Consider the following 27,130-nt stretch of genomic DNA (forward strand, 5'->3'; position numbering starts at 1 on the left):
AATATAAGTCAATCCTAGTTCCTTCAAGTAACATAATATCCTGTATTCCAAATGTACACCAGAGATTTAGGAACGGTGTCATTACACTGGTCAAGTTACACTTCACTTAGAAAATTACCTTGTTTCCTTTTGAGGGATGAATTCTCAATTTACTGTTGCCATGACCCAAATTTTTAGGACCTTTTTTTTCATGGGCAGGCACCAGGAATTGAACCTGGATCTCCAGCATGGCAGACAAGAATTCTGCCACTGAGCCACCATCCCACCATCCTGGAACTTATATTTTAACATATTTCTAGTTTTTATAAAGTATATACAAGTGTGCATGACAACTTTAGAGCTACTGATTAATCATTTGCGACAATACCTTCAAAACAATGAAAATTTTCTATTAACAACCAGTTCTGGTAACTTTAATTAGGATCTTTTTATTCTACAAGATAGCTTTAGTTAAATTGATTTTAAAAACAAGACCCTTAAATCATAGGCATCAGTTTTCTTCTATTAAATCCTGAACTATCTTTTTTTAAGTAAAACCATATAAAGCTGGTAAGAGTACAATGAAATGGGCATGTTCATTCACTGTTAAAAGGAATGTAAATAAGCAGCACCATTTTGGAAGGGGGGTTGGCAATATTTGTCAGTTTCTATGCCTAAGCATCCACTTTAAAAAAAGGACCTCAAATGTGAAAGAATATTATATGGAACAATGTTTACTATAGCTTTTTCCATATAGTGAAAACAACGGAAATATCTAACTATGTAGGAATGGTTAATTATGGAAAATATGCAGTCCTAAAAACTGTTTTTGAGAATTATAAATAATATGGAAAAGTATTCATGAATAACAGGTTAAAAAGAGACTAACAGTTATATTGAAAATATCTCAACTGTGTAAGAAAACATACAGCTAGAAATAAAATGGCAATGACGAATCTAGAAGGCAGGATTATGAATTTTCTTCTTTTATTCTTTGCTTTATTTCCAATTTTTTAAAAAAATAAAAACAACAAAAGAACGAATTTACCTGGAGAATGAAAGAATTTCTCATATGCTCAGGTAAATTATCCAGCATCTCTGTGTAGCAGCGCATCAAGCTCAAGAGCCAGAAGTTTCCAGAAGTGGAGTCTTCCTCTGCAGTGTAAGTGAATGGGTCCACCATGTAAATGACAACAGCTGGAGGATAGGCTTGGCTATCTGCAGAGTCAGGCTCCGTGGGAATTCCTATCCTCTCTCTCTCTGTAATGCTATAGAGATGCACAAAACAATTTACTCAAAATAAATCATTACTAGAGCACATGAGCTCCCTGAACAATGATTATGGATTAAGTGTAACATTACCATGTATCATATTACCAAAATGAAAATAATCAAGCCAGGGAGCACCAAGGATAGATGGAAAATGACAATATACTCTGCTAAAATGGGAGATTTCTTTTTCATTCTCCTCTTTTCTGTGTTTTTATCATACTTATAAGGTCTCAAATCTTAAGACTGTGGCCACAGATTGACAGTTTTAATTTTCTTTTGGGAAGAAGAGAAATAAAACAATTTACAGGATTTATAGACTAATGAGGTCAGGGGAGAGAGAGGATTACAGAAGAAGAGTAGAAAAGGAACTCAAGCTGAAGCCACCCATTTCACTCAGTGAGTAATGTACCTTTCTTGTCCATCCTGCGAGGGCTGAGAGGCGCTCTGCCCGGGCTCAGCGTCTCCACCACTGCCTATATTCCCTTGCGTTCTGTCTGCAGAACTACCCCCAGCACTGGGGTTCTGCCCTCCAACACTACCACTGAATCCTGAAGAAGAGGTAGTGCTTATCTGGTTAATACTGGCAGCAGAGGATGAGGAGACTGGTGGCACAGAGGAACCAGATGCAGAACTACTTGCAGCAGGGTTCATAGTACTACTACTAGAAGTGGGATTAAATGCACTGCCAACTGGAGGAGCTGCTGATCCTGAATTTGAAGCTGAAGGCCCAGCATTCCCAGATGTAGCTTGTCCCTGTGCTGCTGCTGGTGGGGTCTGGTACTTAGGTGGTATCAACAGGCTGCTATCGAGCTGCAGAGTGGCTAAATAAGGTGCTGAAAGAGTACATGCAAAGTGTCAGATTGAATCCAAAATTTAGAATGTTCACTTTAAACAACATTATGCTTTCAGGTTGCAATTGTCTAATTATGACACATAATGCTAGCTCCACATGTGAACAATTTGCTTATTTATTCTGCAAAAATGAGAATGAACATGGAGCTATATATTATAAATTCTAAATAGGAGTCTTACTTGAAAAGGAAGAGAGAATTAATAATTTGGGACATTCTCCTTTTGGATTGTTTCCATGTGCCTTCACTGAAAACAAGAAGCCATATATACTCTAAAGCTGTCCTGGTATACTGTGCACGAGGCATGATGGTATGTGGTATATTCAATACAATGTATGAACAGCTTGAAAAACTTCAGAGATTCTCTTGGAAATCTGAGTTAAAATTAAGCTGCTGATACTAAGTCATGCTGTTAAGTTTTAAAAGGTAAAGTAAATTAGTTATGACTTCTTAGGCAATTTTTAAATAGTTTTCAAATAGTGTATTTCCATATAATAATCAGTATTTACTTTGAACACAACAACTAGACTGAAATAAATACAGTAATCAAATGCTAAATTACTTGAGACCAAAGAAGCATATAATGTTGCATCCCTAAAAGATAGTGGGAGTAAGCAATTTGCTATTTTACTTCTCAAATTCTACTTTAACAAATAAATTTACACTTACCTAGGTGATGGCGACAAACTTGCGCATAAAGTTTAAGTCTGGAATGATTGTCATTCTCCTCACCGCTCCAAGGCTGGCTGAACCATTCACTTACAAGTTCATCTGTCAGCTTTTGTGCCACGGTTTTTCCCACGCACATGATCCCATCTCGTAGTACTTTGCAGATGGGTCTGTGCTGCCCAAGCCTACACATCTAATATCACAAATGAGACCATTATTTAAAGCAGAAGCCATTCCATAATTCAGTACATATGCTTAGCAAGGGTGATTCTTTACCATAAACATGGAAACATTTTCCTTTTTCTTTCAATCTTACCACAAGAAACGGAACCAACATTGTAAGTTGCCCTTTCTGGTAATTACCCTGAAACTGCTTGCTTGCTTTCTAAAACTTTGACTAGGCCCTCTAAAGCAGCAGCAAAGAAATTTTTTTTCCAACCAAGCCAATTTCTCCTGCATAAGGGAGAATACTGAGCACTACCTGATTGCTAATGGTCAAATAAAGAAGCAAGCAAATTTCTACCTACTGATTCCTGACAGAGACATATGTCCACTTCCTCTTAAGTAATCCCTCCTCATAATGCTTTCTCATAAGATAACATTAAAATTTTATGGGCCATCTGTTTCATTGTTACGGGCGCTGGAGATCCCCAATAGCAGAGGTTTGCTGAAGCAGGAAGGGTGCTGGTCATTAAAAAAAAAAGTAGTTTTAGGGCAAAGAGATTGTTATTAATTTGGGGGATACTGAATGGGTGCAGAGAATATAATGTACCAGCAAAAAGTGAGTACCCTAACTACCTGTTTACCAGCAGGAGAGCCCATATTTTTACCTCTTTCTAGAGTTGTTGAAGTGAAAGCTTACCAAGACCCTATAAAATTCTCTAGTGCATACTCTTCTTAAGCAGGTTTAAATTACTACCAAATAAGCAACCCTAGTAAAATCATTAAGGAAAAAAGAGTGCCTGCATTGTCTAAAAAGATCTGGCAGTCCTTTGAAGTTTCATAACTTACATGTTGAAAGCTTGATTTAAGGTAACGGCTAGGTTTTTAAAATTGCTTAGACAAGTTTTCTGAGTTAGGGTAATTATGATTTAAGATTATTAAGCATCAATAGACCAGGAGCCGCTCAGAAGTTACTGTATCCAAGGATTTCCTTCAGTATCTCAACTGATACCATGTTTCTTATGTTAGCATCTACTTAATTCTTTCTAGCAACACCTAAGTTCACAATTTCATGGTTATTCATTTATAAATAGTGAATGCCTTCTTCCAGAATATTTTTGAAATTCAACTTGGAATCTTATCTAAAAAACACTTTTGTAATGCCTATTAATGGGCCTGCCACTGTGCCTAAATTAGAAATATTCATGTCATTTAATCTTGCCAAATATAAAGACATAAGAATAAACTACAAAGAACTTACTGTATATGTACTTAGAAGAAACATGGCACTCTTCAATAACAGACATGATCTTAATTTTTCAAAAGTAACAGGAATTTAGATTCCTAAAGGTATAAAATTATTTACTTAGTTCTGACTTTTTTTATCATATGTATCAATTTTTTAGTTAAGATGAATATAGCGTTAAAGCATAACAGAAACATGATTAATTTAGTTTATTTCTAGATGAAGAAATTTTTAAACTAAAGATTTTCTTTACTGTTTTCAAAAACTAACTGCACCACGAAGGAGAGAGAGATGATAGATATGCTTCCCTTTTTTTTTCTTTTTAAAGCTCATCTATATAGTCATTTCTCCTGGTGAGCAATACATTTGAACTCTGAGCACATAAAGAGGAGAAATAGCTGGCAGGATTTTAAAATGTGTGGTAAACAAAGTCTTCTAAATCCAATAAATATAAAGCCAAGATGGAAAAGCAATTTACTTCCAGCAAAACTTGCCAATTTAATTTTTTTCTTCATCCTTACAACTATTTGCAAATTTTCTTTGAGACGTATTTTGAAGATATTTATCCTTTTAAATTTAGTCACAACTAGAAACAAATAGAGAATTTATGTCATAAACAATTTTCATGATATCTTTCTCACCTCATATACAGCACTCAAGTCCCTGAAGAAAGTTTTGGCTCCTTCGAGCAAGGCCTCATTTTCTGGACACACCACAATATAGGCAATATCACGGTGGCCCCCGTATGGGTCCAACAAGAGCCTCTCCCAAAATGGCAAGGAAAATGGTGAAATGGTGAAGAAGTCCTTGTCACAGCCTACCAGCAGAGTGGGGATGGGCAACGGCTCAGGTGATTCTTCTGAGCCTAAAAACAACATTGTAATTTAAGAGGGAGCTTGAGTGTCTTTCCTGCAAACTAGTCAATTTTATTTTGGTACATTAGTCTTAATTCTGGCATCAGAAATCACATTGTACATTTGCATGATACTCTTAAAAGTATTTTTCAAGTCATCTAATTAAACAGTCCCTGATAAAGAACCTTAACTGAGTAAGTCAGAACGGGCTCATAAAAATTCTGTAAGATCAGAGGGCAAACGAAGAGTAAGTTAAAGTTAACTTTCCAGGCAATACTACTTCATTTCCTTTAAGGTAAACATTATGATTATGACTACAAAGAGGCAGACAAAACCAGTTCAAAAGTCATTCCCAGAGGAAAATGCAAGGAGGACCAAGAAAATAAGGGGAATCTAATAATACTGTTATTTAATAAGGACTCTTTATCCTTAATGACTCATGCCTAGGGTGTTTAGAAAACTTGACTTCAAAACTGACTTTAGAAAAACAAAGAAATAAAATGTAACAGTCATAAAGAAAACGATTCCATTTTGTCAGTGAAGCAAGAATTTGACAGTAACCAGACCTGCTCTTCATTGATCAAAAAAGTCAGGCGGAATCAAACAGAAAAGCACCCTACCATAGGTTCCGCGTCCTGCCATTTTGTGAAACTGCTGCCATGTGAGTGGCCCCTGTACATGCTGAATATTCTCCCAAGTCCTGCCTGTGCGCTTCTTTTGGATGGCATCTTGGAGAAAGGGCTGCAGGGACAACAGCATACGGACCACATCTTGGGAGGAGAGCATGCTGATGTCCAGCACTAGAACAGAAATGAAAAGGAAAAGAAATCATAAAGGGCAATTAGCACTTTCCTCTTTCTTCCCATCATTTTGCCATATAAATTCAGTAACGGTTCATGAAAGAGATGCTACTGGCTGTAACAGACGCTAAAATACTTCACTTAGGAGTCAAGAGTAAAGATATTCTTCTAAATTAGAAAAAAAATAATTTATTACTGAAAATAATAAAAAGGAGAAATGGGTTACTCTATATAAAAGTTTAACTGTAGCACTGCTTAAACAATGAAAGATGGGTAAGTCTGACTTAAAAAAATCTCATATAAACATGTTCCCAAGGTTTTTCATAAGAAAAGAGAACTGCAAAAATTTCTTTATTGAAATTACATTACTTCCGGGCGGGCCACGGTGGCTCAGCAGCTAAGAATGCTTGCCTGCCATGCCCGAGGACCCGGGTTCGTTTCCTGGTGCCTGCCCATGTAAATAAAAAAAAAAAAAAAAAAGAAAGAAATTACATTACTTCTATTTACAAATGTTTGATGTTTTAATTAAGAGTAGCTTAAGTGAAAGTTTTTAAAACTTAGGAGAAAATGCTTTTAATGTAAAATATTTTCATACAATGAAACTGCAAGGCAGCCAGAGCCACAGGGACACATGGTAGAGGCAACTGCAAGACCAAAAGTAATCTGTGTATAGAAGAACGTAAGGTTTCAATGTATAAGAACAAATAATTCTTCAACTAGCAGTCATCTGGGGATGAATTCCTAACCTGGAATTTGAAAACCCCTGGAAACTATGTGTAAAATTGTGCACACATGAGTGAATATGTATTTTTCCTCAGGGGAAAGTGTCCGTAATGCTCAGCAAATTCTCAAATAGGCCTGAGGAAAGAGTTAAGATTCTATGAACCTATACAACTGGGTACCTCACTCTTACTTTTCTAGTTGATTAGGAAGTGAGGGTATGGATGGAAATTTAAGATTTATGTACCAACTAAACCTGAAATACAGTATGCTTAACAGTTCTTAAGAGACTGTGAAAAGTATTCCTAACTCAAACTACATCATTGAGATTTCAGAACAAGTGTTACTGCCTTATCAAGGAAGTCATGCCTGACCTCCAGCCTAGGGCAGATTCCCACTACCCGGGTTTTCAGCATTTAAAATGGTTTGAAGTAGATATGCTTATTTGTGTAATTATTTTATTAAATAATTTTCCAGAGTAAATTAGAAAGTCTGAGGGCAGGTACCTTGTCCCTATCAGTCACCATTGTACTCCACCCCCCACCCCCACCCCAAGATGTATCACAGAAGAGACAATGAATGAAGAAAGGAAGGGAATAGCAAGTTGCTTGGCACACTAGAGCTCAACTCCAAAAATGTTGTCAACTGGAGCTTTTAATAATAGATCAGTAACTAGTGTGCTCCAGTAACCACGATACACAGTAAAATGTGATTATTGTTATAAGAGGTACAACGTCCTGGGGAACCAGATAAAGGAGAGACTACTTTGTAGGTGGGTAAAAAGTTTCATGGAAGAGTTATCATGGGAACATGATCTTGAATGGGTGGATTAAAATACAAATTATTAGACTGTATACTTTTGACAACTCTGGAACTCAGCAGGTTTAAGTTTCCAATACAAAGTTGTCATAGAGGAAATTTTCAGAAAATAACTACTCTTCTCCAAAGGTATTTCAATAATGAAATATTTCCACAGTTTAAAGTGAAAGCAATATAGTTCTCATTTTAGTTCTCTTTTCTTTTTTAAGAGAAGAAATTTAAAAATTTGTCATATAACAAAGTATAGATAACTTCCAAAGTAAATGTGTGTTCTGGAAAACCTACCATTGCTATGAGGCCAGGAATGCACAGTGGCACTTCTGACCAGCGCTTCATCCACTTTTCCACCAGTGGGATTATCTACATATTGCCGGCCCTGCTCCAATGCATTAAAGCATTCTGTCCAGTAATCATTATTATCTGCTTGCACCCTGTCATAACTCCAGCTTACACAGGGCAGAGTTTGGCGACTGTTACAGGAAATGTAGTCCAGGAAACTCAGGGAAGCAAAAGGCTGTGTATGCTGATTCTGAAGGAGGAGGAGAAGGCTTATAGGTGGCTCCTGGGATTTCCGGGCTCCTTCTATCTGAGGAAGGAAGGTGGTCTGACACATCATTAAGCGCCTCTCTGCAGCCTGACCAATATCAGAATTCTTCCCAAAAATATCCAACTCATCTTCAAGGAAGAGTCCCGAATTGTAGCCAAGTTTGCGATTCATAATCGCACTAAACCCACAGGTACAGCGGTACTGATCCTCATTGGAGGAATCGGGGATGTAAAGCCCTACATCTGCCCCTTTGATATTCATGTTGCAGGCACAGATGCAACAGCTGTCAAAGTTTCTGTCTTTAAAGATATTCATCACAGAATCCGAGAGAATCAAGGTGACATAGAGACTGTGGGCTTCAGGAATTGGTTGCATGGTTGCTGGCTCCACTGAGTTAAGGGGCCGTGTGGTTGAGGGGGTAGAGGCTGGTGACCCCTGATCAGTGCTGTCATATTTAACAGACCCTTGACCACTGGCCGTGCCCCCACCTCTGGGTGTTCTGGGGGTCCTGGGGGTTCTTGGTGTGGGGACAGAGAAGCGAGGAGTTGCTGGAGATGGCAAAACTCCTGCCCCACCGTTGCTGGCTGGGGCAGCGCTATTCAGCGTCACTGGTGTGTTCATCTGTGGTGTGTTCAAATAGTCTGGATCTGCTAGGCTCCCGACACTAGGCACATTACTGCAACAAACAGAAGGGCAATGGGTGAGGAAGGGAGGACATTTCACAGATGCCAGAGTACATATAGCATTATACATCATTAACCCAACCATGTACAGTTCCTTGCTCATCATTTGTATATCACTTGATATATTCAGTTTTCTCATTTCAAAAAAATTATAAGTTCGTTCAGTACAGTGTATAGAGAAGCAAAGTATGAAGAATAATTCAATACAGCAATTTCTTTCTATTTATTCCACACTGAAGCAATCTTTATCTGACCCTTCTGAGGGAACTTTTACTATTTTTACAAGAAAACATGCTGCATTATAATTTCGGTCAACAAAATTTTTAAAAGCTGTTAACTTCTAAACGCAACTTCAACACAGGAGTTCAGATGCTAAATTAGCTACAGGATCCTAGAATTAAATTTTCATCTGATTTGCAATTACATTTTTGTCATGTTTTGAAATTGAAAATCTTCCAGTGCACATGTTCGCTAAGGCTATAATTTATAAAGAAGTTATAATCAAATACACATGAAAATTTAACATGTTTCTAATTTTCAAAATGTAGTCCTATCTAGGTTTGCATTTTTATAGTTAGTCGCCACGAGGAAAAAGGGAATTCCTTTTTGGTAACTCATTAGCCAGTACTACACAATAATATACACAATATTACATATACTGCTAAAAGGCCTTTGTATTAATTAGGTTGTTACACAGAAGATACATACTTCTGTATCATCGTTTCCAGAATCTAGCAGATGCCTGTAGGGCAGTTGGCACTTTTAGTTCAGTTTTAATTTTTATATTATTATCTATAGCACAATTATTTTTATTCCAGAAACTTACTGGCTGTGTTATCTATTTTTTTCATAAGCAGTGACTTTTTTGGGGAATAGTCAAACACAAAAATAAAGTGTTTGCAATACTCTGTAGTTTTATTACTGCAAAAAGTTTTCTTGACATGCATTCTTAGATGTACATGTAAAACAGCATATAGGCCCATTATTTCTACTTAGAAGGTATCAAAATAATGTATAATTTTTTATTAGTATTCTTTTGATATAAATTATTATTATGCTTAAACTGATGCTTCTTCAATGAACCATATAGTCATTTTTAAAATTCATTTTTAACTTGAAAAGAGATGATTCTTCAAATAAATTTCTTATAATTTTTAAAATTAGTTATGTCTAAACTACCAGCCCCAAGACCAAAGCAAAGCAAAAAAGTTTTAAATCTGAGACACAGTCGTATCTTTGAGTACAGGTAAAAATACACTAGAAGCCGTGATTGGTAATCACTGCTCTCACAGAGACCGAAATAATAAATGTTCACTAATGATCTTTACTCCAATTGAGCTCCTTTCCAATTTTCCTGTTCAATAAAACCCTAAAATTAATATGCAGGTCAGTTCAGAAGACAAACTATGACTACTCACTGAAAACTTACATAATTAAACCGAGTCATAGGTAGTAAGAATGGTTTATCTTGTATAAAACCCTGGTTTTTCCCACTCAATAAAAATGAAATGAATACCAACCCTTAGATCTTGGGGATTCATGAGTGAAAAAGAGAAAGAAATTTCATCTCATAAACAACAATGGCAGACATTAAGCAAGTGATTATGGAGTGCTGACTGTAAGAGAGGAAGTCCAGTGATGGAGACCACAATATCTATATACAAGCTCTAATCAAGTGCTTAATTCTGTGGAAGACATGGATTTTACACTGCATGAGCCCAAATACTTGGTTCTTGATACAAATAAATGAAATACAGTTAAGGAAAAAAAATGCATATAGTCAACACAAAGTAATATACACAAAATTACAAACTGTCAATAAAGGAAAAATTCATGTTAGGCTACTGTCATCATTTGAAATAAATATTTAGTTAAGTTAAAAATCACATTAAGTAAGGTAAGAAATTTGACACAATCCCTGTACATACTTGTAGCCATCTCTAATGAAAGTGGCTGCAGGTGGCATGGGCAGTTGTTCAATTTTAGGAGGAATTGCCCACGAAGGCCGAAACAGACAGGCATCAGGTATCTTCAGAGGTAGCAGGCATTGGCTCGGCAACATCTTCAGTGGAGCAAACATTGAGGAGCCCACAAAAGGTTGAAAGGCTGGAACTTTGTGCACGTATGAAAAGTCCTGTTACAACAAAGTAAGGATGGTATTAACAGTGGTAAATTATTTAGGACACACCTCGCCTTAGGAAAGTTAGTACACTGGCAATTACCTTTATTTCCTCTGGCTTGGGACTTCCTAATCCATCTTCCACTTCCATTTTGAACTCTGTGAGCTGTGTTGAAACCATACTGACCATAGGGCTCTCCATCATGCCTAATGTTGTCACTGTTTCTGAACTGATTCCATCTTTATAATTCATCACAGGAGAAAAGGCAGGGTGCTGTTCCAAAGATGGAGGCGTGGGGAACATCCTTTGAAGGTCTGCAACTGCTAAAAAATAAAATAAAATACCATTTTTTTTAAACGCCAACATTTTTTAAAAATCCCATTTCACAGCCAGGCACTGTACTTGGCACCCAAATTAATGCTCTTTGAATGGTCACATCGGCTACAGAGGACCACATGAACAACAGATGCCATCAAGAAGAACGCCAGTAGCAGAAACTTATCCTTTTCCGGAACTTTAAATTATCCTCTTGTTGCCTTATGATTTGTTTTCACATTAATTAAGTGAACAAAACCTACATAATACTTTTCTTCCAACAGCTGATTTGGAAATGTAAAGAGATGAACTAAGTAGAAACTGGGATAATGAAATGGAGTAACTAAAATATTAAAAGTTCTATCCCTGCTTAAAAGTATGTATGAAATACTTCAGAATTATATAGCAAATGTTACATAGCAAATGTCATGTAAAAAATCCATGAATAATAACAGCAGGCACATATATTATACACAGTAAGAATTGTTTGAAGCCAGAATAATGTTTTTTATGTAGTAAGGTTACTAACCTAGTTTGACAAATTCATTACATTCACAGCTTCTCTTTTGGGGAAACTGTTCCATATTCTCTTTCTGGAGTAACATCAAAATGAAACTTCACATTTAGGATTAACAAGCCTACCTAACACCAAAAGGTAATTTATTGAGAATCAAATGAAAAGAAGGCTTATCTTTTTAAAAGATAAGCAATGTTTAGAACACTGATTCTCAACATTTTTTTAAATCAGTTTAGTATACATAAAGTAAACATCATCAACAGTTGCTCTTTAAGTCAGTGATTTTTAAAGTAAGGATATATGTAACAAAATACAAGGTGTGGTTATAATATGTGGCCACTAGGTGGAGAACTGTGAAGCAAATTCATTCACAATTTCGGAGCTACACGTTTAAATCAGTTGTTTGGAACCCATTTGATGTCCCAGATTCCCTTTATATTGTTCTTTCTAACAACTTCAACATTTGAATAGCCAAATAGAAACCACTGAACAGAAGATGTGAATTCCAGCACTAAACCAGAAACTAATAAAGAATAACTGTGCCATGCTCTGTCCTGGAATAGAGTTTAAAGAAGAGCTGGTACAGTAAAGCAGCAGTGAGCTGGGGTCCACTATTCAGCCGCCCCTGGCCTGGTTCTGCTGTGATCAGCCCACAAACCCTGTAAGGCCTGAGATCTTCCACCTAAAAGGGAAGGTTTAACTAGATGTGTGATTATTAACAGGCTTTCTTTTCTTTTCTTTTTTTTTTTGTGCTGGTAGAGGAAAGAACTTCTAATCTCCTCAGCATATGAAGACAGAAAAACTGTGAGACCCTCTCCTGGCCTTAGGTACCTATCTGTGAAGCAGGGGAGGGGGAGGCCAAGTAGTCAGGGTTCCAGATCACAACTTCTATTTTCATCAGAGCAGATCCACTTCCATTTATTTATTTTCTATTAAAGAATTCTGCGTAAGATTTTATTAGACAAAATGGTACTGACTGCTAACAAATCCTTAAAAATCCCAAGTTGATCTTTAAAGTAGTTTCTTGCTATAAGAGTATTTTACCCCTTAAGGAACTTAATTCATAGAACTAGAGATATGAGTCAAGCCAAGAAAAATATGGAACTACAACAGAACCATTTGAGAAACTATATAATTGATGATAAATTTCTGAAGTGGAAAAAACAGGTCTTCAAATGCAGCAGCAATCAGATCATTAAATTTTCTTTAAAACAACACTGAAGATGTTGATATACACTCTATTCCTATTTCCCCAAGCCAAATAGCAACTATTAATCAATTTTAATATAAAATTAATTTCTAAGTGTGATGTTTTTAACTATATTTTGGCTTTATAAAATCTTCAAATATACATTGCATGATAGGTCCTAATTACTCATGTCAATCTCTGGGAAAGAAAGAAATTATATAAATTCTCTACAGTTAAAATGGCCATGAACTTAAACATATAGCCTTTCTTTTACTTACAGGTTTTCTGACTGTAGTACAAAATGTTACCAGAAAAAAAAAACAAGACAAAACAAACTAAAAACAGCTCCCTTAAATTAATTTTTTAATTTCCTTTAAGAAATGTAATAAAGGCATGTTCTACTTTGAACAATTTGACTTCTTTGATGCTCCCTAAGACAACAATAATTTTAATCAAAGTTAAAACAGAGCACAAAAAAAGCATGGATAAAAGGAGATTCCTCCTGCCAGGGAGTTTCTTTAAAAAGTGGTCTCATGGGGCGGGCCGCGGTGGCTCAGCGGGCAAAGTGCTTGCCTGCTATGCCGGAGGACCTCGGTTCGATTCCCGGCCCCAGCCCATGTAACAAAAACAGAAAAACAAAATACAATAAAACAAGAAAATGTTTAAAAAGATGTTTCCCTTTCTTCCTTCCTTCTCTCTGTCTTTCCTTTAAAAAAAAAAAAAAAAAAAAAAAAAAAGTGGTCTCAGGGTGAAAGAGTAGTTCAGTGGTAGAATTCTGACCTGCCATGCAGGGGACCCAGGTCCAACACCTGGCCCATACATTTCCAAAAAAACCCAAACGAGCAAAACAAACAAACAAAAATTCAATAAATGGTGCTACAGTAACGGGATACTCACATGGAAAAAGAATGAAATGTGAACCCTGCCATACAGCATACCAAAAAAAAAGTGGTTTCTACCACTCGTATTATCATATATTCTGAAACTTTCTCTAGTTTCAATATAAATAAGAATATCTATGTTTCTTGTGCACAACATACATAAAACTGAAAACTTGCCACATTCAGTATGTGATGGAATCAGCACTAAGTCCTCCCCACCTCCCTGCTGTGATTTGAATGGAAAAAGATGGGAAAATTGCTAAGTTAGAGAGAATTTCTAAAAAGAGATGACCCTAAACAAGTTTGGAGATGATCAAAGGGAACCAGACTCAAAGTAGTTAAGGCAGAAAGAATATTCAGAAAACACAAAAATATTTTGGTATTCCAAAAAAGAAAAACATGGTCTGCCTGTGCAATTTTCTTCCTAGAAAATATCTAAAGTGAGAGGGGGCCTGGGAGGAGCCAAGATGGTGGCTTAGTGAGAAGTGGGATTTAGTTTGTCCTCCAGAGCAGCTAGTAAATAGCCAGGAACAGCACAGAATTGCCGGGGCCACGTTAGTGACCAGACACACAGCGTACCCCAGTCTGGAGAAGCTAGACCGACTGTAATCACCCCACAACTATGAGTCCCCCCAAGCAACTACGGCTGGTGCCCTTCACCCACAGGCTGCTTCCCAGAGGGGAAAGGAAAGAGACTTCACTAGCAACGGGCTAAGCGCAACCAAGCTCCAATTGTGGAATTAATTAACAAAGTCTGATTACTAAAAATAGGCCCCCAGCTCAGCTGAACCAGATAAAAGCTGAGGTTGCTGGGATTTGCCCCAATCAGAGGGGGCAGGGCTGAGGGGAAAAAAGAAACAAACAAAACATAACCAGAAGTTTTTTTGGATCAGACAGCACAAAATACCTGAAAGGGTATGGACCCTGTAGGAAAGGAGGGGGCACATAGGACCTGGAGATACACAGAGCAACATACCAACTTAAGCTCTTGATTGGCAAACATGAAGAAGGGGGTCCTACTCTGAAAAGGATTTTTTTTTCTTTTCTTTCTTTGTGGCTGTGTTTCTACGGCTTGACTGCTCTTTCGTTACAACTGCAGGGCTTCTCAGGCTCCAAGTGCCCCAGGCATGGGCAGAATTAAGCTTGTTTGAGAGTCTGTCTGGAGGCTGTGCCCTCCCCAGGAAAGGGGTGGGACCCAGCTCAGGTGGAATCCCTCCCTCAAGGAATTCAGATCCCAGGGTCTGGAAAACTGAAGTGATTAAAGCCAATGTCTCAACCACTGAGAAAGTCTGCTGAAGTTAAAGGTACATCACCTTATGCTGGTGGGACCCACAGGAAGACAAGCACCACATATGGGGCAGGATAGGAAAAACACAGAGTCTAGAGGCTTCATAGGAAAGTCTGTCAACCTGCTGGGTCTCACTCTCAGGGAAAACTGATGCAAGTGACACATTCCTCCTAAGAGGAGGCCAGTTTGGTCTGGGAAAATCTGCCTGGGGTCTATAATACCTAAATGGATTCTCCCAAGGGGGGTAAAAAAAAGAAGGTACCATATAGGCAGGGCAAGAAACAAGAAAACAAGAACTGAAAAACGCTGATCTGTTAAACAAAACCCATGTTAGAGTTCTAGAATAAGAACACACAGACAACAAAGTCATCCAGCAGGAAAATCCTAGGTAAAAAAAGTGAAAAAAAATCTCCAAAATAAACTAATTAAGGAAATTAAAAGACTAAACACCAGCAAAAAATAACAAATCATACTAGGAAAATTGAAGATATGGGCCAGCCAAACGAACCAACAATTCAAATGAGACACAGGAATTAAAACAATTAATTCAGAATGTTGAACAGACATGGAAAACCTCATAAAAAATCAAATCAATGAATTGAGGGAGGATATGAGGAAGGCAAGGAATGAACAAAAAGAAGAAACAGAAAGTCGGAAAAAAGTCACAGAACTTATGGGAATGAAAAGCACAGTAGAAGAGATGAAAAAAACAATGGAAACCTACAATGTCAGATTTCAAGAGGCAGAAGATAGAATTAGTGAACTGGAGGATGGAACATCTGAACTCTGACAAGCAAAAGAGAATATGGGGAAAAGAATGGAAAAATATGAGCAGGGACTCAGGGAACTGAATGACAAGATGAAGCACACGAATATACATGTTGTGGGTGTCCCAGAAGGAGAAGAGAAGGGAAAAGGAGGAGAAAAACTAATGGATGAAATTACCACTGAAAATTTCCCAACTCTTATGAAAGACTTAAAACTACAGAAGCAAGAATTGCAGCATACCCCAAACAGAATAGATCCAAACAGACATACTCAAAGACATTTACTAATCAGAATGTCAAATGCCAAAGAGAAAGAGAGAATCTTGAAAGCAGCAAGAGAAAAACAATCCATCACATACCAGGAAGCCCAATAAGACTATCCATAGATTTCTCAGCAGAAACTATGGAGGCAAGAAGACAGTGGGATGATATATTTAAAACACTAAAAGATAAAATCTGCCAACCAAGAATTCTATATACAGTAAAACTGTTCATCAAAAGTGAGGGGGAAATTAAAACATTTTCAGACAAAAAAAATCACTGAGAGAATTTGTGACCAGGAGACCAGCTCTGCGAGAAATACTAAAGGGAGCACTAGAGGCAGATAGGAAAAAACAGGAGAGGGAGGTGTGGAGACTACTATAGGAGAAAAGTGTAGAAATGAAGACTATCAGTAAAGCTAAAAAGAAGAAAAATTAGATATGACATATAAAATCCAAAAGGCAAAATGGTAGAAGAAAGTACTGCCCTTACAGTAATAACACTAAATATTAATGAATTAAACTCCCCAATCAAAAGACAGAGACTGGCAGAATGGATTAAAAAACAGGACCCATTTATATGCTGTCTACAGGAGATGCATCTTAGACCCAAGGATAAACACAGGTTGAAAGTGAAAGGTTGGGAAAAGATATTTTATGCAAACAATAATCAGAAAAGAGCAGGAGGAGCTATACTAATATCTAACTAGACTTCAAATGTAAAATAATCAAAAGAGACAAAGAAGGACACTATGTATTAATAAAAGGAACAATTCAGCAAGAAGACATAACAATTATAAATATTTATCCACTGAGCCAGAGTGCTCCAAAATACATGAGGCAAACACTGAAAAGAGAAATAGACACATCTACCATAATAGTTGGAGATTTCGATTCCCATACTCATCAATGGACAGAACATCTAGAAGGAGGATCAACAAAGAAACAGAAAATTTGAATAATACAATAAATGAGCTAGACTTAACAGACATTTATAGAACATTACACCCCACAACAGCAGGATACACCTTTTTCTCAAGTATTCATGGATCATTCTCAAGGATAGTCCATATGCTGGGTCACAAAGCAAGTCTCAATAAATTTAAAAAGACTGAAATCATACAAAGCACTTTCTTGGATCATAAAGGAATGAAGTTGGAAATCAATAATAGGCAGAGGGCCAGAAAATCCACAAATATATGGAAGCTCAACAACAAACTCTTAAACAACCAGTTGGGTCAAGGAAGGAATTGCAAGAGAAATCAGCAAATATCTCGAGGAAAATGAAAATGAAAACATAACATGTCAAAATTTATGGGATGCAGCAAACACAGTGCTAAGAGGGAAATTTATTGCCCTAAATGCCTATATCAAAAAAGAAGAGCAAAAATGGAGAAATTAACTGTCCATTTGGAAGAACTAGAGAAAGAACAGCAAACTAACCCCAAAGCAATCAAAAGGAAAGAAATAAAGTGAGGGAGGGGACAACTCCCAGAATGGATTGGAGTTGAGCTGTCTTGCCCATAATGCTCCACTTACTTAAACCCTCTCTATACTTCAACACCTGCTGCTCTTCTGAATGAGTTGGGACTCATTAAGGACACTAACCATCTTCTACCCTACACCTCAAAAGGAAGTTTATGTATAGGACTGAAGCCTTCTAACATAAGCATCATCAGTGACTTCTCAGTATTCTCCCCACCCCAGAGCACCAAGCAGAGTCTTTGCAAATAGCAAGTGCTCTTGTAGAGTAAATAAGCAAAGCAAATTCAAAAATCCAACTCTTTTACTTTGCCCCCACGAAGACTCAAACTTCAAATTGATTCAAAGGTAAAAATTCTATGCTTTCAAAGATAAAAATTCATAAGTAACTGGTTCATAATAAATTTAAGAAAATGAAAACACTTCTGCTCCTACTGCTTTACTATACTGTAATGCTACCTAAATTAATGCAGACTTGATGCTAAACAAAACCTAGTTGTTACACTGTGTTGCTTTCTTCCTTATTATATAACACAAATGCCTGTTCAAATTGAAGATGTGCTGCATGTGTAAAACACACACCGTATTTCAAAGAACTTAGTGCCAAAAAAAACAATGGAAAATATCTCAAAAAATTTTTATACTGATTACACATAGAAATAATATTTTGGATACATAAGGTTAAGTAAAATATACTATTAAAATTTCACTTGTTTCCTTTCACTTTTTAAAATGTGACTATTAGAAAATTTAAATTATATACGCAGATCTAATATTTCTATTGGACAGCGCTGTTCCAGACATTAAATTTTACAATATATCTTTTTCCTACCTCAATGTCCAGTAAAGATATGGCAGAAATGAAAACACCTTGCCAGGGTATTTTCACTGTCATTACTTGAGAGGAAATACTTTATATGCACCAAAACATCCACTAAACACATATTTACACAAACCTGCATGAACTTTATAACAATTAAGATCCTCTTGACTCTCGCATATCTAATATTTCCTTACCATATTCATTAATTTTTATAACCTGTACTCCATCATAACATTTTGAGTAGCTTCTCTTTCAAACGACTTCTTTTTGAATAAAGTAAGAGAAAGGAAAGGACACACGCTACTAATTTACTGGGCATTGACACCAGTGAATAATCTTAGATGAGTAATTCAGACATTTTTAAATTGCTATTTATTCCTTTAATGTCAAAAACAGCTGAGGATTAAAATATTCAACATAAGGGGAAAATTTCCCTCATTCTATTTGTATCTATTTTAACACTGTTTATTTTAATCTGTGAGTCCTATGTTTGTAAAATTCTGCTGTGCAGAGTAATAAAAAAGAAAAATGTTTAATTAAAAAAACTATAGCAACCAGCTATCTATCATTGTTCATTTTCATACATGTCGTGCTTGGGAAAGCTTTGCAAATTTTCAAAAAGTTATAGATCCACTAAAACTGTCAAAATCCAATCTCTGTATATTTCATACATCTATATTTGAGTAAGTCAGCACTACATTTATAGGTTCATAAAACTTTTTGACTCATCCCTATGACATGGTGATTTTTCCCCTCAATTTGTTCTCATTACCAGTTAAAGTTAATGAGAAGATATTAAAGAATGACTTGCAATGAATTAATTATGTCTCTGCTTCAGAGTATTCACATAAGGTACTGTGACTTTCTTTTCTTTTGTAAAATAATGTGGCTTCTTAAGGTAAAGAACGTATTAGAAGAAGTTTCTTTCATATCAGCGTACATGATAAATCTTCTTGATCCCAAAAGGAAAACAAAAACTTCAGTATAAATTTGAAAAAGGACCACTAAGAACTAATATTTATAAAACCTGGGTGAATTAAATTTATAAAGATTGATGCATTTTACATAAGCTCTCATCATGAAAATTTCCCTGAAAATCACCTGTATAGCATTTATCCTATCAAAAAAGAATTATTAGAAAAATAAGCTAAAAACATGTTCTTCAATGTTTTAAACCACAAAAGTTCATTCTTAATTGAAAACAAAAGGTAAAGGAATTCAGATTAAGATGGTCTGTCATCTGAGGAATACCAACTTATACAAGTTTTAATTCATAGTTAGAATTCTGTCAAAAGATATACAAAAGGAGGAGAATCTCAGATGAAGCAACAGTGAATAGGAGAACATTATGTATAAGATCCAAGCAAGCAGTGAGTAAAACCTCAGTCAACTTCCTCCACTTACTTGGTGGGTAAGGAACAGCAGTTCTTCCATCCTTCCCAAGAGGTCGGTCTTCAGTCCCAACTGTAGGCATTTTTGATGAGCGTAGTGCAGGTGACACAGCCTAAGAACAAACTGGCATTATTACTATTACAGAAAAATAACACATTTGTGTATAAAGAAGCCAGTAATTAAAAGGAAAGATGCCACCTTACATTGTGTTCATTGGGTGAACTTATGGAAATACCAGCAGATAATGAAACAAAAAGATGGTTACAAGCTTATCAAGTATGAGAAAGTGAGTTTTTGGTCCCCCATGGATCTGGTGAGGGCAGACAGTGCATCAAAGCAGAGCCTGCAGACCTGAAACAATTGTTCCCTCCCTGGTCATTACAAGAGAGTTTCACCGACACAATAATATCATTAGGGTGGTGCTTCCAGTAGTAACTGGCAATCTGTCTGAATTCCTTTCTGTTTCTCCAAAGCAGAAAGCAGGCAGCCAAAAGAGATGACCCCGAGACCTCCAAAGATATTATTCTATTTTTTTTTTTACCAGGACAAACTATATATATCTGCTGTACTAATTTTCACAGCAACTGTTCATCTTCACAAAACAACAATAACAAAAAAACAAGCAAACCTTATTTCATAAAATTATTGAAAATATGATAAGGCTTTTTCTTTGATCTGTTAGTCAAAACGAGTGAAATCCCTTACCAGGCAAGATTATCTTTAAGAACTCAAATGAATTGGTTTTGAAATAAAATGATCATGCACTGACTGAGAAGTAGTTTGGTGAATGATGGTGCCTACATGTGAATGAATATTGTGCTGCTACAAAAAGGAACAAAGTTGTGAGGCATACAACACTGTGAATGAACCTGTGGGATATTTGGTGAGGCAAAATAAGCCAGAAATAAAGGGGCAATTATTGTATGGTCTCATTTAGAAAATGCTTATAAGAAAGCAGGGGCCTAGATTGTAAGCTCTTGTAGCAGTTACATTTTGTCCAAAGTGGCAATTATTATTTCTGGAATTTTAGAGGCTGTTTTATATATGTATAACCTGGTATTCAGAAATAAGAATGAAGGTGATTAAGTCAAGATTAAGGTAATTCAGAACACAGGGGTAAGAAAGACATTGTCTATATTTTAGAAACTCATCTACTCGTTGAAACCAAAAGAAGAAAGGTTTATTTTGTCCAGAACCTAAATTTTCTGTAGCACATAATCTAATTCAACTTGTCTAGATAGCTCTTTAAACAATCAAAACACAGGGAACCCAGAATAAAAATGAAGGCATTTAATCCTGTATAGCTTTATGTAATGCCTGGATATATACCAGAATATATTAAGCAGATATTCAAAAAGTATTGGCAAAGTCCTTTGAAGGATAGGAGAAACAACATGGAACTATTAAACTTTATCACAATCCCCTGATACTGTGTCAAACATTAGGCTCACCCAAATCAATAGACTAAGCCCTCGATCTTGAGGTTTGCTCTTGTGAAGCTTGAAGTCGAAAAGCTTAGCCTACTTATAGGTATGCGTAAGAGTCACTTCAGAGGACCTCCTTTGTTGCTCAGATATGGCCCAACTCTCTAAGTAAAATCACTGCCCCCTCCCCTACGTGGGCCATGAACATCCAGGGTTGAAAGTTTCCCTGGTGGTATGGGAAATGACTCTCAGGGATGAGTCTGGCCCTGGCACTATGGGATCAACAATGCCATCCTGACCAAAAGGTGGATAAGAAGTGAAATAAATAAGGTATCAGTGGCTGAGACAGTTCAAATAGAGTTGAGAGGCTACTCTGGAGGTTGCTCTTACACAAACTTCAATTAGACATTGCTACCTATCATAACTTGTCAAACCCCAACCAAAACCATTTCTGCCAATTCTAAAGAACACCTAGGGCAATACATAAGATTCTACAACGGTTCCATGCACTAGGTAAATTTCCAGAAAACTACAACCTCCAGATGGGTCCCTGGACCAGATAAATTCTGAAACCTACTGGGGCCAGCCTCTCAGAACATCAGCTAGTTCCATATTCCTATCCCTTATTACTGATAGCCCTTCCAACATGAAAAAGGTAGAATGGGAATAGCCCAAACATCCCTAAAGAGTGGGAGGAAGATCAAAGGTGATAGTAGACTTATACAGAGAAGATAGGGCTTAACAAATGAGGATGACTGTTGAATCTTATATTGATATTTCTTTTAGTCTCCATTACCTTAGAGCAGCTAGAAGTAAAAATCTAAAATTGTAGAATTGTAACCCGTACCAAACTCTGAAACCTGTTCTACAACTAATTATTGTGCTATGCTTTGAAATGTATTGCTTTTTTGTTTATATGTTATTTTTCACAAAAAAAGAAAAAAAAATTTCAATTGTGATAAAAAAAAATATTTATTCCTTCTAGCTTCCTATATTCTGGAGCAGCTAGAGGGAAAAATCTGAGGATGATGGTATGGTAGCCCATGACAAACTCTGGGATCTGTCCTGTAACTATTTGTTGAAGAGTGCTTTGAAAACTATTGCTTTTTTCTTTCTTTGCTTTGTATATATGTTATATTATACAATAAAAAAAGAAAAAATAATCAGATTAAATTTTAAAATAGTAAAATAAAGCACAAATAAAAAGGATTCTTATCAACAGAATATCTTTTATTTATTTATACATTATAAATAATGTTATAGATTTGGAAAGTAAAATTAAATTCAAAGATATCTGAGATGAAAACTTAGCCAAAAGCCTCCCAACTCCAGTTACTAGTAGGATAAATTTGTGAATTACTCTAAGGTAAACTGTTCACTTGATTAAATGCCAGACTAAAAATCAGAGGAAAGTTGAAACATTCATTTCAGAAAAATTAAAATTAGGTTAAAACTGTTCAACTGTCTTTTACATACTAACATACTAAAAACACATTACAAAAACATAAACTTTTTTTTTCTAGTCCAATAGTCAATCAAAATACATACAGAGAATAACTACAAAACATCAGAGCAGAAACAAGCAATCACTAGGGATGGTGGCTGTACTAGTACTGGGCCACTTCTTATTGCTTGCCTTTTTTCTTTTCTACCTTCTCCCCTTCTACTTCTTTAATTTGTAATCATACCTTGTTCCCACCATCACTACTCAAAGCACCTATCCTAACTTTTAAAATTTATAACCAGGGGCGGGCCGCGGTGGCTCAGCCGGCAAAGTGCTTGCCTGCCATGCCGGAGGACCTCGGTTCGATTCCCGGCCCCAGCCCATGTAAAAAACAAACAAACAAACAAAATACAATAAAACAAGAAAATGTTTAAAGATGTTTCCCTTTCTTCCTCCCTTCCTTCCTTCTCTCTGTCTTTCCTTCCCTTCCTCCCTCTCTCTTTAAAAAAAAAAAAAAAATTTATAACCAAAACCAGGCAATGCTTGGCTTTAGGGACATAACAGAGTTCAAAAAGGATCTTCAATGCTTGGATAACAAAGAATAAGGAAACTTCTCATTTCTTCCTCCAAAGAATTTTTCACATTGCCATGCACTTTTCGTTCACATAGCCACTGCCTGAATTTCTTCATTTTTTCAATACAACAAAGTTATCAAATAGTACTCCTGCTTTCTGTGTTATCAGATTGATTTTAAAAACTGTACTCACTTATAACAGGCCAGTTCTGCACTCAGAAGCCTCAAGAGAAACACATTGAAGACCAAAGTCCTAAACTAGGCCACAGACCTTTCTAACCTTATCTATCTATCTTTACCCACCATCAGAAAGCAGACCAATTGTCTGTTCTTTGTCTCCGAAAGTCCATCTAATTTATTATTCTTGGTCAAACAGTGCTCACTGAAGACTCAAACTAATGTCCCTTCCCCTACCTCTCACTAACACCAATCTTTCCACATTGCAAGTCAAGCCATTCTTCAAGGCCATTATGATCACATCATCTTCTAAGTACGTATTAACACTAATGGTGTATAATATCTGCTAATCAGATACATTTTATGTTAAAGTAAGAATGGGACTTAGAAATCTGATTCCTGTTTAACCTTCAAGACTTCACTTAAACACTGCTTTCTATGTTATTGCATTCGTAGCAATAAACATATTGTAACTTTATTTATATATTATTTCTCCTTAAATCTGTACCACAAGTATAAGGGCTTTAATTTAACCATATTTGTAACCTGGATGGTTAGCCTTAGAACTTAACACAAAGGAACTAATCACTGACTGATTAATAAAAATATGTAAAATGGATGAATTGGAAGGTAGATAAATTTAAAAATGAAAGAAAAATAAACGATTTCCACAAAAAGTGGGCCTATCTTACTCATTTCTAGGTGCCCTAGAAATAATAGGCACTCATAATGGCCAGGTACAGAACTGATTAGGAGGATGAGAACTCAAATATCTTTAGTTCAGCTGTTGTCCAAAGAATTATTCTTATCTGTCACTTATTTTCATATGATATATTATTTAACTTAGAGGTCCATAAATTCAATTTCTAGACTATGATATTATGCTCCTAAAAGTATAGAACATATTTATGTATTGTATTTCTCTCAAAATGTAGACTTGCCTCTGGTTTAGATGAATAAAATAGTTAAATGGGGGTTGCTTTTAAAAATTGAACTAGAGGGATTACTTAACACATTCTATTAGTCCATGATATTCAGAATAATTAATTTAAAAGATTTTAATATTTACAACAAGAATAACACTAATGATAAAAGGCCATTAAAAGCAAAAGGCAAGGTGTTAACTACTGCACTAATAGCTTGAGAATCTTTTCACAGAATACAAATATACTTCAAATATTTTTTAAAACATTCATGGCCTGAAATATGAGCATCCCAATTCAGTGAACCAAACTAAAAAGAAATACTGAAGCAATATCATAATGCCCTCCCTCCCTTTTAGGGAAAGTTTTGTATGTAGCTATGACAGACTCACCCCAAGTTCATCATCATCAGAATTATCAAAGATGTTGTCTAAGTCATGCAGAGAAGGTGCCAAATCTGTCACCTGTGTAAGGCTACTGGAGCCAGCTCTACCAGCAGCATTATCCTGCCGGACATCTGTGGGAAAGGAGGCAAAAGAAATAGAATGAGTAACTTCATCAAGGGAGAATGAGTGGAGGTAAGACACACATCTCAACGAACAAGACCTGCCTGTAATTTTTTTTCCTATGGTTTTAATTAAATTTAGAGATAGTTATTTCCAAATATGTTTATCAGTTTTGAAAGGAACTGAAACCAGGTATGAAAAATATATTAAAGATGAAATCAAATCATTGCTATTATAATTAAGAATATAATTCTAAATCAAGAAAGATCTCCCTTGCATTTTATTTTAGCAACAATCCAAGTGAGGCAAATAATCATTGTACACACCTGTTTTAGTAGCAGAACTGAAAATAGACATGGCATTTTTCCCATCAGGCACCGGCGTGGAATGACCTGGTATAGTAACATCCTTGGTACCAAATCCATCCTCTGACTGTATAATAAATTCAGCCAAACAAAACACATGAATACCAACCCAAAGTGTGAGATATGAGGGAGAACACAAAGAATTAGTAGGTAGAATGGAATTTATTATGAGCACAAGTGTGATAAACCATGGTCTATGGAACCAGAGGAAATAAAAGAGATGCCCTTCCTCCTGAATTTAAATAGAACCAAGAACTCCTCCACTTTCCCCTCAACGCTTTGGGGTATTCTGAGAGATTAGAATTTTATAGATAAATGGTACTGGTGGCATTTGATTCCAGACCTGTCATGGTGTTAAAAGCTGCCTTTAATAACATTTTGGATGACGAATTATGGGTCGTACTTTCTGGATACATAGATCTCCATAGAGGAATTCCTCTGAACTAATTTGGTCTCATTTAATTGTCTTCATTTCCTCCACTTTCAAGAATACATCTTTATACTACCCAATATTTTAGAATGTCTTAAAATTTAAGGCTTAAGACAGGAGACACCCTCAGTACTGATTTTATAATAATGAAATCAGTTAAATTAATGCTGACACAGTCTATGAGTCATGTTAATATTAATTCAAATTAGATTCAAAGATATCCGAGATATACAGATAAAGTGTTCAGCATGATAAACGTAATAAGCGCTTAATATACAGCAGATATTGTTATCAACTTTTCTTTACATTTCCTTTTTTTTTGGAATGATACTTAAAAAGAAATAAGCAGGGAGCATAGGCCAACAAGAATTAGCATATGAGAGGAAACATGCACTATATAAGCTATAGGCTGGGATATGAGGTTTCATTTACGTTCAGCTGACTTGTAAACAAAAGTGAGCCATGACATCAAAAGGAACAATACATGGTTCAGTACAATAGTACCAAGAGCATGAATGTGGGGGACAATGCAATCAGGCAAGAGTATTTCAAATGAACTGCCTCAAAAGTCTTCCCATATATGTGGGATAGATAGAAACCCATACCATGCTGAATTCTTCTGAGAAAAAATGATACCTTATTCTTTTTCAGAGAATCTTTCTCCATCCCTTGTTTGCATTTCTTGTTTGCTGTAAAGATGTATTTTATGTCACCATCCTCAAAAGTATACGGGTCATTGACTTCTCCCAAACTGTCTCCAGGTTGTTGTGTTAGAGGCAATGGGTCAAGGAAGTGGAGTGGCTGCATCTGGGGTTGGTTTTCTTGCCAGACTTTAAACCGTTTGTTAGGTTGTGCTAAGAGTCTAAAAGAAAACGATTTAAATGACAGAAACAAAGTAAGATGACTGATTTTTTTTTAAAAGATACATATATGATTTACAGCATTTTTAAAGCTTAAACTAAAAGGCGCATCTATATAGTGAATGTTTTTTAGAGATTATAGTCACAATTAAATACAATTTAGCAGGCTTTGTCAAGAATATATGCTTTTTTCTCTCATTCCATAGATTCCACTTATAAGCACAAGCTCTGGGAACAGATTTCCTAGGTTTAAATTTCATTGGTATCACGGACTAACTGCATAACCCTAGTTTCTCAGTAATGAAATTAAGACAATAATATGGTTGTGGTGAAGATTAAATGAGATAATCCATGTGAATCATTCATAATAACAGGCGGCTCAAATAGCTGTAAATGTTAAAAATAAATTAGAGACTAACACACCAAATTACAAGCAAAGCCTTTCTGAAAATTGTCAATATGCAAAAGAAGAAATGACAGCAAATGAAAAGTCTCATAAAGCTATATTCCTTGGTTAAAAAAAATAGCAGAACAAAATTTATACTGAGCCTAACAAAATGCCACAATAAGCCCTTTATATTCCATTAAATTTAAGTAAGTACATGTATGCTAACCTTCATAAAGGGTAAAGCACTTGACTTTAAAATATTCTCTACACGGAGTCTAGAATGTGAGGAATAGCCTGCTTACATTTTGAATGTGAAGGTTTATCAGGGAGAGATAAGGAAGGAAAACCCTGATTCTCAGGAGCCTGAGCCCATTTGGCAGGTGATCTGGTGAACAGTTCAGGG

The 27,130-nt window shown here is 36.1% G+C and overlaps 1 protein-coding gene across 1 annotated transcript in view; it reads right to left on the reverse strand.

Moving 5' to 3' along the window:
- MED13L (mediator complex subunit 13L) overlaps positions 1–27,130 on the reverse strand; it is a 359,884-nt gene that overhangs the window by 21,956 nt on the left and 310,798 nt on the right. The window contains exons 11-22 of the mRNA XM_077159929.1: positions 26,116–26,341; positions 25,011–25,116; positions 24,571–24,695; positions 19,649–19,748; positions 10,825–11,045; positions 10,531–10,736; positions 7,658–8,595; positions 5,654–5,833; positions 4,821–5,044; positions 2,772–2,964; positions 1,661–2,084; positions 1,028–1,247 (exon numbers count right to left, since the gene is read on the reverse strand). Of these exons, the coding sequence (XP_077016044.1) occupies positions 1,028–1,247; positions 1,661–2,084; positions 2,772–2,964; positions 4,821–5,044; positions 5,654–5,833; positions 7,658–8,595; positions 10,531–10,736; positions 10,825–11,045; positions 19,649–19,748; positions 24,571–24,695; positions 25,011–25,116; positions 26,116–26,341 (3,163 nt within the window). The remainder of the gene's footprint in view (positions 1–1,027; positions 1,248–1,660; positions 2,085–2,771; positions 2,965–4,820; positions 5,045–5,653; positions 5,834–7,657; positions 8,596–10,530; positions 10,737–10,824; positions 11,046–19,648; positions 19,749–24,570; positions 24,696–25,010; positions 25,117–26,115; positions 26,342–27,130) is intronic.

Source organism: Tamandua tetradactyla, chromosome 5 (assembly GCF_023851605.1).
Source record: "Tamandua tetradactyla isolate mTamTet1 chromosome 5, mTamTet1.pri, whole genome shotgun sequence".
NCBI classification, from domain to species: domain Eukaryota; kingdom Metazoa; phylum Chordata; class Mammalia; order Pilosa; family Myrmecophagidae; genus Tamandua; species Tamandua tetradactyla.